Below are 12,241 nucleotides of genomic sequence, written 5' to 3'. Positions count from 1 at the left end.
CTCACTGCCCCGCCCCCTCTCCTGGGCTCCACCAATCACGGCTACTTGCCGCCGGAAGCCCCTTCTAGTGCCTCGCCGCTATCCCGCCCTCTAGGGCTCGCCTCCGGGTTCTGCAAGAAAGTTTCCCTGGGCCGAGAACGCATGCGCGCGCATCCGCTCCCCGGCCGTTGACGTCGGGCAGGCCCTCCCGCGCAAACTCCGCTGCCGCCGGAGGCGTTTGCGACAGTGGCCGTCGGGGGTGCTGGTGAGCGTCGCCAGCCCCCGGCTCTTTTTACCTTCTGGGTTTCGAGGCGTAGATTTATCTTAGGTGTAGACATTTCGCCTCGGTTTTTTTGTTTTTTGTTTTTTGTTTTTTTCCCCTCTCAAACTGCGACTTTTGGTACGAAATCAAGCAGACGGTGTTCCGAGATAGTTAATCGATTTATCCGAAAATTTCTCTGAACTAAATACAGTTTTCGCTGTTTTCGTGGCAGAATATGGCACACTATAGGGATAAGAAAGATGCATGGGCATGGGATTATTCTAAACGACTGGTAGTGATCTTCAGTTTTACACTTTCTTGCCTCAGAATTTGATTCTCGAGCTTGGTGGGAGGGGATCCTTTTGTGGCTTTCCGGACTTGACCTCGGGGGGCCAGTCAACGGTGCTTTAACGTCTGGTCACTTATTTAGATCAGGACCCTGCTGGCTGGGTTGTGGACAGTTAGGTCCTGCTGATTCCAAAGCCACTATATGAGGTGCAGAGGCCAGGTGACATGTGTGTCCCTTTATGTCACATGCCTGAGCTGAGGATCCCAGCTGGGATGTCCCTTCCTTTGTAACAGAGCTCTAGGCGGCGGAGTGGGCGTGAAAGTCATGCTCAATCTGTTAGTCAACTTCGCCCATGTCCTACGAGTTCAGTCATCTGTAAAATAGTTCCCTATCCCTTCTGGAGCTTAACCAGGCGTGACCATCCCATCTTTGAGCTCCTGGTAAGGCCCTGGTTTAGACATTATGTCAAACTATAATAAACTAAACAAAACAAATATTGGACCACTGGTTCTAATATTTTGGGGAGGGCCTTGAAATCCCTTTACATTCTTAAAAATTGAGACCCCAAATATCTTCTGATTTTTATCAATCCACATTTACTGTGTTAGAAATAAATACAAGTTGAAAATATTTATTAATGCATTGCTCTGGTCACAGCAGTAACAATGTGGGATCCTTAACCCACTGTGGCACAAAGGAAGTCCAGAATTCAGATTTCTAGGTGTGACAGGCTTTAGAGAGCATTTGACCAAATTAAGCTTATTTTACAAAGGGGTAATTGAGGAGTTCTTGTGGCGCAGTGGTTAGCGAATCCAACTAGGAACCATGAGGTTGCCGGTTCGGTCCCTGGCCTTGCTCAGTGGGTTAAGGATCCAGCGTTGCCGTGAGCTGTGGTGTAGGTTGCAGACTCAGCTCGGATCCCATGTTGCTGTGGCTCTGGCGTAGGCTGGCGGCTAGAGTGCCGATTCGACCCCTAGCCTGGGAACCTCCATATGCCGTGGGAGCGGCAAAGGCAAAAAAAAAAAGGGGGGGGTGGGATAATTGAAATCTAAAGAGGTTAAGAGATTTGGCTGAGGTCATATACCTGAGCAGAGCTAGAACTTCAGTTTCCTAAGTCCCTGTGCAGTACACTGTCAACTCATTCTGACCTTTGACAGTGAGGTTCCCACTATTACTCAGTAATCCATTTACCTGACTGGTCAGCAAACTCCTTTACTCCCTGTCATTATCCAGAATCCCCACCTCAGCCCTCTTAGGTTTAATCAGGTGCAACAGGTAGTTCATGTGTCTCTTGGGCTAAACTATAGTATAGTATTTCATTAAACTGATCTAGGTATTGCTGTGAAGATATTTTGTAGACCTGGTGACTGTCTACAGGCCTTTGACTTTAAATAAGTGACATTATCCTGGATATTCCTTATCTAGTCAATTACAAGTCTTGAGAGCAAAACTGATACTGCATGGTATCATTTATAGGTGGAATCTAAAATAATAAAGTCTGACTTCCCTTGTGGCTCAGCAGGTTATCACTGTTGTCACTGCTGTGGCTCTGGTTACAGCTGTGGCTCTGGTTCGATCCCAGGCACAGAAACTTATGCATGCCATGGGCCCAGCCAAAACAAAACAGAAGTCAAACTGTACTAAGAGTATAGATTTTTATAACCTAATAAATTAATCTTGGTGGGGGGAGGTGCCAAACTGAGGTTTCCCTGAGGAAGAAGAAATTTCATCTGTAGACTGTAGCATCTCTTCCTGCCCAGAAGTTTCCAGATTGCTGGGCTTCCATACAGATTTCAGATTTGCCTAGCCAGGCTCCACAGCTGCATAAGCCAATTCTTTACAACAAATTTTCTTTTATATATATGTCCAGTCGCCCCAGCCAACCCCCTGTGTTCATGGCAACCCATGATGGAAATCTCCACCCTCCTTGGAATGCCTTTTTTTTTTTTTTTTTTTTGGTCTTTTTGCTATTTCTTGGGCTGCTCCTGCGGCATATGGAGATTCCCAGGCTAGGGGTCTAATCGGAGCCGTAGCCACCAGCCTACACCAGAGCCACAGCAATGCATGATCCGAGCCGCGTCTGCAACCTGCACCACAGCTCACGGCAATACCGGATCCTTAACCCACTGAGCAAAGCCAGGGATCGAACCCGCAACCTCATGGTTCCTAGTCGGATTCGTTAACCACTGCGCCAAGACGGGAACTCCCGAATGCCTTTTTTAAGGATGGGGCTGGCAGAGTAGAAGCTGTTGAGGAGATGGTGACTTCCTAAGGAAAGAACCTCGGTTCTCAAAGAGCTGAGCAAGGACCCCAGCGCTTGTGGGTAAAGGTGGGAAAGCCGCAGTAATAGGCAGAGTCCTTGGCAGGAACTTAGGCTAAACTTTGGGACTCAGGTGAGTTCTGGGAAAGAACAAAGGAAGATGGCCCAGGCCACCCACGTGCAGCCAGTGGGTTAAGGTCAGGGGAGTGAGGTGCCTTTTGGTGGCGAGGCACTGTCTCGAGGGGAAAACAAGGGCCGGAGAGTGGAACTGATGTGGTTCAAGTCATTATCCACAACTAGGCCTTCTTGGCCTCAGAACTCGAGTTTGGGTCAACACTTGAAAAGAGAACTGGGCTACAGGCCAGAATCTTACCTCCTCTTGATAAATTGTGAAGAAAAACCCAGAATTCTTTTTTTGGCTTTTTCAGGGCCAAACCCGTGGCACACATGGAGGTTCCCAGGCTAGGGGTCCAATCGGAGCTGTAGCCGCCGGCCTACACCACAGCCACGTGGGCTCTGAGCCACATCTGTGATCTGCACCACAGCTCACAGCAACAGTGGACCCTTAACCCACTGAGCAAGGCCAGGGATCGAACCCGCAACCTCATGGTTCCTAGTCAGATTCGTTTCCGATGCACCATGATGGGAGCCCCAAAACCCAGGATGTGTATACCTCTCTCCTTTATCCTCCCACTCTTCCCTGGGTTGACATCTGACAAGTAGCCAAAAAGGAGATTCACGCATCCATACGTAGAGTCCGGGGGTGGATCCCAGCTGCAGACGCCCCACCACACACCAGCTTTAGCCATGTCCATGTATTTTTCTTTATTGAGACATGTAGATGGTGGTTGGTGATCTCGGGGTTCCCACACCCCCCCCTTGCAGGGGTGCCGTGTAACTCAGCAGTTCTCGTAGTCCCTGGAGTAGGAGTCCCAGTGCAGGCCAATGGCATCAATAAGGCTCCCAGCTCAGCCACTGATGAATCGTAGCACAGTGTTGGGGTCCAAGGGGACAGCATTGAAACTCGTGCCTGTGTCTTTCCCAAAAGCTAGGAAGTGGAACTTGTCAGTCACAAAGACCAGCTTCCTCAGGTAGGAGCTGTATTTGCCAGACACCTGGACCACCGACTCCTCCGGGTAAAGAAAGAGCTCCTCCAGGTCCCCCTGAGTGCCACCCACATAGTCGCTCCACACCTTGCCGCAGCGCACCTGGAGCCTAGGGGCAGGGTGAGGAGAGGAGGAAGGGACACACTGAGTAGGGGATCAGAATTCAGGGCCTCTTGGCCTCCACGTTGAGACCTTCAAACTGGTGACAGGGGTGACAGGTGTCCTGCCAGTTCCACACAATGTGAGAGTTGCATGAGCCCTTGGAGATCAGGCGTGGAACCTCAACTCCTCATTTTGCTGACAAACAGGCTCACAGAGGGAAGACGACTTGCCCAGAGTCATCCAGACAGTAACTATCAGAGCTAGATTTTTTTTGTTTTTTTTTGGTCTTTTTAGGGCCACACCTGCAGCATATGGAGGTTCCCAGGCTAGGGGTCAAATCGGAGCTGCAGCCACCGGCCTACGCCACAGCCCCAGCAACACAGGATCCTTTGACCCACCTAGCGAGGCCAGGGATCAAACCTGCATCTTCATGAGTACTAGTCAGAATCGTTTCTGCTGAGCTACCACGGGAGCCCCCAGAGCTTGAATTTGAAGTCTATACTCCCACTGGGCCCCTACTCCCTACTTAAAAGAAGAAAAGGAATTTTTCGGACATCCCATGAAGAAAGACACTTGTCTGTGCTGTGCCAGGGTACACAGATCCAGGAGCAAAAGGATATGTATTTTGGGAAAGGCGTCAAGCAAAAATAGAGGGTGCCAGAAGGGATTTAAACTTCATGTGGAGGCTGGGGAAGGCACGGCAGGTGCCATATGGGCCATGAAGATGGCAAGAAGAAGCCCCTGGAGCAGCCCAAGATGCAGGCCAAGGAGCTGGATTTAGGCATTGAAGCAGAAAGAGAAGGGGGAGCAGAAGAAACTTGAGGAGCTAAGCGCAAAGGCCTTGGGGAAAGGCTCCCTGGTCACAGGTGGAATCAAGAAATCTGGTAAAAGTAGAGTTCCCATCATGGCACAGTGGAAACAAATCCAACTAGGAACCATGAGGTTGCAGGTTCGATCCCCGACCTTGCTCAGTGGGTTAAGGATCCAGTGTTGCTGCGAGCTGTGGTGTAGGTCGAAGACGGGGTTCAGATCTGCCATTGCTGTGGCTCTGGCGTAGGCCGGCAGCAACAGCTCCAATTCAACCCCTAGCCTGGGAACTTCCCTAGGCTATGGGTGTGGCCCTAAAAAGAAAAAGAAGAAAAAAGGGAAGTTCCCAAGCCAGGGATCAAACATGTGCCACCACAATGACCTGAGCCACAGCAGTGACAATGCTGAATCCTTAATGGCTAAGCCACCAAGGAATTCCTCAAAGTGTTATTTTAGACGATTAAATGAGACAGAAAAATGTACTCGGTAAACTTCGAGGCACTTAGAGGAAGGACACAGAGTCAGTTATGGCTGCGAAGAGTAGCTTGTGAGGAACAGAGACTTTGTGTGTGTGTGTGTGTGTGTGTGTGTGTGTGTGTGTGTGTGTGTGTGTGTGTGTGTGTGTGTGTGTGTGTGTTTAGGGCCACACCCTCGGCATATGGAGGTTCCCAGGCTAGGGGTTGACTCAGAGCTGTAGCCGCTGGCCTACGCCACAGCCACAGCAACACGAGATCCGAGCCGCGTTTGTGATCTACACGACAGCTCACAGCAACGCTGGCTCCTTAACCCACTGAGCGAGGCCAGGGATTGAACCTGCATCCTTGTGGATACTAGTCAGGTTCGTTAACCACTAAGCCAGCCACGACAGGAACTCTGGAACAGAGACTTTTGAATGAGGCTGGATGAGCAGTGGAAGATACACTCCGTCACTGCAGGAGGAAAGTGTCAAGGCAAACAGGGCTGCAGGAATTGTGTCTGTGAGCATCTGTGCTTTATCTCAGTTTATTTTGTGCATCTGTTAGCAAGATGTATCCTAAGATGATTGCGTCTTCATTTTACACTGTTTTGGCTTACAGAAGTTCTCGTAAAAATGCTCTATTTTGGAGTTCCCATCGTGGTGCATCGGAAACGAATCCGACTAGGAACCATGAGGTTGCAGGTTCACTCCCTGGCCTTGCTCAGTGGGTTAAGGATCCGGTGCTGCCATGAGCTGTGGTGTGGGTCGCAGACGCGGCTCGGATCCTGCGTTGCTGTGGCTGTGGTATAGGCCAGAGCTGTAGCTCTGATTCGACCCCTCGCCTGGAAACCCCCATATGCCGCAGGTGTGGCCCTAAAATGACAAAAAGACAAAAAAAAAAAATGCTCTGCTTTGGGATAGTGGGGAAAATATCTATCCATATGCTGGGATAATATTTATTCAGCTATAAAAAAAAGGAATGAAGTATTGATGCATGCTATAGCATGGATGAACCTTGAAAACATTACGCTCTGTGAAAGATGCAAGACACAAAAGGCCGCAAATCATATGGCTGCATTTCTATGCAATGTCCAGAATCGACAAACTCGTAGCGAGAGAAAGCAGGTCGTGGTTACCGGAGGCTGGCAGGAGGAAGGAATGGGTACAGGTTTCCTCCTGGGGTAATGAAAAAGTTTTGAAATTAGACAGTGGTGATGGTTGCACATCCTTGTGACTACACTAAAAACCACTGAAGGGTACAAAGTAAAAGCGTGAAATGTATAGTATGCGAAGGATAGCTCAATAGAAATAATAATAAAGTAAGTTTGGCCGGCCAGTCTTGCCACATGTAGAAAGTGCAGCAGTGGGAGTTCCCGTCATGGCGCAGTGGTTAACGAATCTGACTAGGAACCATGAGGTTGTGGGTTCGATCCCTGGCCTTGCTCAGTGGGTTAAGGATCCGGCGTTGCCGTGAGCTGTGGTGTAGGTCGAAGACACAGCTCGGATCCTGCATTGCTGTGGCTCTGGCGTAGGCCGGCAGCTACAGCTCCGATTCGACCCCTAGCCTGGGAACCTCCATATGCCGTGGGAAGAGGCCCAAGAAATGGCAAAAAGACCAAAAAAAAAAAAGAAAAGAAAGTGCAACAGTGGAAGTGTTCCCCTCGTGGCTCATTGGGTTAAGAACCCAATTGGCATCCATGAGGGGACATTTACCACCTTAGCCATTTGTAAGTGTCCACTGCAGTGATATTACGTTCAGGTTTTATTTTAAGGCTTATAATCTCATCAAAATCTGATCTCATCACGTTTCTGCAGATGTCACAAGACACAGAGCCTTGGGACGAACCCTTCCTCCTACTCCCACCCCCGGCCCCTTTGTGCTCCTTCTGGTCCTTCCCTCCAAACCACTAGGATGGAGCAATCTGAGTCAGGCTGCCCTTGTGACTCTTTTTTTTTCTTCTTCTTCTGTTTTGCCTTTTCTAGGGCCGTTCCTGCGGCATATGGAGGTTCCCAGGCTAAGGATCAAATCAGAGCTGCAGCCGCCGGCCTACACCACAGCTCACAGCAGCACCGGTTCCTTAACCCACTGAGCAAGGCCAGGGATCGAACCCGCAACCTCATGGTTCCTAGTCAGATTCGTTAACCACTGCGCCTTGACGGGAACTCCTGTGACCCTCTTTTGAGAGACATTTACACAGCCACATATTTTTGGTAGCCTTTTACATTCTCTGGCTGTCATTTTGCACAACAAAATATGAATACCAAAACAGAAAGAAAGAAAAAAAGGATTGAAACCTAAGCCTAAACTCAACGAACACCCAATTTAAAAAAAATATTGGAGTTCCCATCGTGACTCAGCAGAAACGAATCTGACTAGGATCCATGAGGATGCGGGTTCGATCCCTGGCCTTGCTCAGTGGCTTAAGGATCCGGTGTTGCCAGGAGATGTGCTGTAGGTCGCACACACAGCTTGGTTCTGGCGTTGCTGTGGCTGTGGCGTAGGCTGGCAGCTGTAGCTCTGATTTGACCCCTAGCCTGGGAACCTCCATGTGCCGCAGGCGCAGCCCTAAAAAGAAAAAAAAAAAAGTAATACCTAGGAATACCGGTGCTATGTAGAGGTTATTTGCCAGATGAATAATTCATGTCTATGCATCCCCTGTCCTCTGACATGTGTGACTTAGGGCACAACACCTCCCTAATTCGGGGCTTACTGGTCACTTGTCAGGGAGTGAGTGGAAGGAGATCATCTCTGAAAGGCCTCCAATCCAGGCTCGGATGCTCTTCCTCCCACCCCGGCCCCAGCTCCTTCGACCCTTAGCGCCAGGAGAAAGGAGCTGAGATGGCAAATGTTCAGGGTCTTGGAGATAGGCCTACGCATGGTTTTTTTTTTTTTTTTTTGGTTGTTTTGCTTTTCTTAGGGCCGCACCCGTGTTGTATAGAAGTTCCCAGGCTAGGCATCAAATTGGAGCTACAGCTGCCAGCCGACCATAAGCCACAGCAACGCCAGATCTGAGTCTTGTCTGTGACCTACACCACAGCTCACAGCAATGCTGGATCCTTAACCCACTGAGCAAGGCCGGGGATGGAACCCGCATCCTCATGGATCCTAGTTGGGTTCTTAACTCCCTAAGCATGTTTTTCTAGCCTACATCCTTCCTAGAGGCTTGATATTTTGCTACCCAAGCCTTATCTCACAGACATTTTCCAACCAAAATTGTGGCTAAAAGGCTTGAAGACAAGGAGATGTATGTTTATGTAAAGCAGGGAGAAAGCGGGGCATGCACAAGGGCATGGGGGGCAGAGAGCAGGAGTGGGTTTGGTGGGGCTGACTGTGTGGGGCAGGAACAGGGCACCCCCATGCGAGCAGACAGAACGAGGCACCTTGGTGGCCTGGATGGGCTGTCTCTCTTTCCTGGCTTCCAGGCAGATGTCCTGGGGCCAGGGGACCTGACTGTGGGGTGACACTGAGTTCACAGAGCCGCTGCCCATTCCGGCCCCACCTCTTGCCAGGAAACACCTCCCCACAGCGGTGACCACATCCCCCCAGGTTGCCTTGGAAACGCTCCGCGGGGGTGGCTGGGGGATCCAGGGCACAGTTGCCCAGCAACAGGTGGTGCCCTCCCTTCCGCCCTCATCTAAGGCAACTGCCCGGCGTCCTCCGCTCACACAGGCACGGGTGGCTCTGAGGGAGAGCCAGGAGCTCAGGGACCATTGGAGGTGAGGTGAAACGGGCAGGAGGCCCCTGCAAATGCGGCCGGGGGGTGGGGGGCGGCAGTTGCTGGGGCCAGAGAGAGGCCATCCGAGACAAACAAGGGAGACAGAGTTGGGCAGAGACTGGGCAGAGCCGGAGAGGCAGGGACAGGAGCAGAGGTGGCACCTGAGATCAGGCACCACAGCAAACCTGGGGAGCCTCTGCAGAGAGCAAGACCAACTCCCGAGGGACTTGAGGGCAAAGGAGCGTCCAGGGTGCCACCGAGGTGGAGGAGGTGAAAGTGGCCAGGAGCGGGGCACACATGCTGGGCAGAGCTGGGAATGGAGGCTCTCAGTTCCTCACTCAGCAACTTCCTCTTCTAAGAAGACCCGAAGGGGCTGAGATGGTGGGGGTGGGGCCGGCAGGGGGAGGGACGAAGACCTTGGGGCCCTTGGACGTTTGTCTGAGGCACCCTGGAATCTGGGAGGACCGTGCGGCTTCAGGGACGGGGCTGAGGATGCCGAGCAGGAGGGCCTGGCTGCAGACCCAGGTCAGCCCCATCTTTCTGGCCATCTGACTCCCCCCTGCCCTTTCGGGGTCCTCCTGGCTCCTTTGTCTGCCTGGGGTGGTTTCTTCAGCCAGCCGTCCCCAAGCCCTGCTCCCCGCTGTCTCTCTCCTCACTCTGTGCACACCCGCTGCCCCCTCCTCCGCAAGATGTGCCAAGCCTGTCTCACACGCTTCCTGCCCTGTCTCTCCTCTCTCTGCCTCTCCAGATGCCTCCGACGCCAGAGCAGCCCTCCGGGCCCATGGAGGAGCCCCTGGCATTGGCAGCCTCCTCATGGCCCCCGCTGCCCTGTGGGCCCTGCGTCCCCATCATGCTGGTCCTGGCCGCCCTGGCCGCCGTCTTCCTCCTGACCACAGCCGTGTTGGCCGAACGCCTGTTCCGCCGCTCCCTCCGCCCAGACCCGGGGACCCTCGCGCCCACCCTGGTTTGGCGCCCGGGGGGAGAACTGTGGATCGAACCCACAGGCACCCCCCGAGAGCGCTCGGAGGACTGGTATGGCTCCTCAGTCCCCCTGCTGATGGACCGCGCCCCAGACCCACCCACCTTGGGGGGCACCTTGGAGGCACGAGCTACAGCTCCACCTGCCCCCAACTCCCCTCGCAACTCCTTGGTCCCCCAGACCCCGCCCCAGGCCCCAGCCCGCAGCACCTTCTGGAGGCCCCAGGTCTGGGAAGAGAGGCCCCACGCCCCAGGCCTGGTGAGCTGGGCCGAGCCTGAACAGAGGCCAGAGGCCAGTGGGTACCTGGGGAGCCCCCAGGCCCGGAGGCAGCGGCCAGGAAGCCCTGATCCCGAGTGGGGCCTCCAGCCTCGGGTCACCCTGGAGGAGATCTCAGCTTTCTGGAGGCGTGAAGGCCGGACCAGCGTGGGTTTTTGACCCCCAGGGCCTGGAGGACTGGCCCCCAGAGGCCTCTGAGACTTCTGAGAGCCCGAGCCCACACCTGAGGGCATCCCCACCCCAGGCAAGAATGCCTCTCCCAGGCTGTTTACTTTGGGGGTTTCAGTTCCTTTGGATCTGGGCCTGGGCAGCCTGGGTGTGGATGGAGCCTGTGCTGCAGAGAAGCTTGGAGTGGCCTTTGCTCAGCTGCCAAGGGCTGCGGCACAGAGAACTGGACTTGGGGCCAGCTCTGGGCCTGAAGCTGCCAAAATCACATTCCGAATTAAGAACTCAAGGTACCAGACAGGCAGGAAATAGCACATCCACCCTCCTTCAGCAGGCACCTAAGATGCCCGCGTTGTGAAGGGTACCATGGATGCTGAAGATTCGTCGAGTGTGGCAATGACGGGTGTCAGCCTTGCTAGCAGGAAATGACAGATATTCAGCTTCCCAGAGCCACGCCGCCCCTCCAGAACAACACCGACAGAGAGCTCAAGACCAGGCAAAAGAGCATCTTATTACCGTCAAACCGTGGTTTTCACCCCCACCCTGCAAAAAGAGGTCCCCTCTCTCTCTTTTTTCCCCCTTTTTAGCGCTGCACCTGCGGCCGATTAGGGGTCCAATCGGAGCTGTAGCCACCGGCCTACACCAGAGCCACAGCCACACCAGATCCGAGCCGCATCTGCGACCTACACCACAGCTCACGGCAACGCCGGATCCTTAACCCGCTGAGCAAGAGCAGGGATCGAACCCGCAACCTCATGGTTTCTAGTCGGATTCCTTACAGATGAGCCACAACAGGAACTCCCCAAGAGGCCCTCTCTTGCCTGCAGCTGGGGCCTGGAGTCTGAAAAGCCCAGCAGGTGTCGTGTCCTCTCTTGAGGCCACCAACCCATGAGCCCTCTGGATCTTACCCTTCACAGTGAGGGTGGCCCTGGGCCAAGGAGAGCTAGGTTTGGTCCAGTATGGAGAGGGACACATTCCCGGGAAAGGGCAGCTCCCCAAACGGGGCCTCTGGCCATCTTCCACCCCAGCATGCTGGAGTGGTCCAGAGAAACAGATGTGCACCAAGACGGGCTTACTTACAACGCCCCACCCCGCAGAAACGGAGCCCTAGTCTCTGTATCAGCTGACCTCCCCTTTGGGCGAGGAGCCATGGGTTGGGGGAGGCAAAGGAGTTTCCATTCCCTGGGGTCTGACTTCCCAAACTTGGGTCCTGAATGTTAGGCTGTTTGCCCTATCAGCGTACCACCTGCACATTTTTTTCTTTAAATTGGTTTACTGTTTTCTTAATAAATTTGTTTGACAAGGCCTCTGTTTCGTGTCACTCTGTCAGTGGAACATCAAATATCCCTTGCCAGAAATAGAAGGTAAAACATGTGAATAGACATAATGTAAACAAAGATATCAAGTTCTACATAGACATTGTTCCCTGGGGGAGGCATTGACCTTAAGATCTGCTCTTTCTTTGTTAAAAGGACACAGATGTTGAAGTTCCCGTCGTGGCGCAGTGGTTAACGAATCCGACTAGGAACCATGAGGTTGCGGGTTCGATCCCTGCACTTGCTCAGTGGGTTAATGATCCGGCGTTGCCGTGAGCTGTGGTGTAGGTTGCAGACGCGGCTCGGATCCTGCGTTGCTGTGGCTCTGGCGTAGGCTGGTGGCTACAGCTCCGATTCAACCCCTAGCCTGGGAACCTCCATATGCCGCGGGAGCGGCCCAAGAAATAGCAACAACAACAACAAAAAAGACAAAAAAAAAAAAAAAAAAGGACACAGATGGATGGATCAGCAAGTGTTAGGAAAGTGTTAGATATTCTAGCGCCACTCTGAGACCTTCCCCCAGAAGT

At 52.8% G+C, this 12,241-nt stretch overlaps 2 protein-coding genes across 3 annotated transcripts; one reads left to right on the top strand and one right to left on the bottom strand.

The window, feature by feature from the left end:
* Positions 1-3,604: 3,604 nt before the first annotated feature.
* Positions 3,605-8,751, bottom strand: ZG16 (zymogen granule protein 16). Its single transcript, XM_085016202.1, is given in 2 exon segments — positions 3,605-4,040; positions 8,593-8,751. Coding segments are annotated over 2 exon segments (510 nt in total). The 3' UTR covers positions 3,605-3,689.
* A 174-nt stretch (positions 8,752-8,925) lies between these two features.
* C3H16orf54 (chromosome 3 C16orf54 homolog) lies at positions 8,926-11,703 on the top strand. Of its 2 annotated transcripts, none has more exons than XM_003354555.5 (2): positions 8,926-8,979; positions 9,727-11,703. In XM_003354555.5, the coding sequence occupies exon 2, from the start codon at positions 9,727-9,729 to the stop codon at positions 10,390-10,392; it is 666 nt and encodes a 221-aa protein (XP_003354603.1). In that variant the 5' UTR covers positions 8,926-8,979; the 3' UTR covers positions 10,393-11,703. The 2 variants fall into 2 exon arrangements, with proteins under 2 accessions (XP_003354603.1, XP_005655153.3); XM_005655096.4 differs by lacking the exon at positions 8,926-8,979 and adding an exon at positions 9,410-9,503.
* Positions 11,704-12,241: the final 538 nt, after the last annotated feature.

This window comes from Sus scrofa, chromosome 3 (assembly GCF_054392235.1).
Source record: "Sus scrofa isolate SSC_HxYL_T2T_F1_AM1 chromosome 3, Sscrofa_HxYL_maternal_Yorkshire_Landrace_v2.0, whole genome shotgun sequence".
Lineage (NCBI taxonomy): Eukaryota > Metazoa > Chordata > Mammalia > Artiodactyla > Suidae > Sus > Sus scrofa.
Note: the sequence above shows the minus strand (reverse complement) of the source record. Positions and strands in the feature narration are given on the sequence as shown.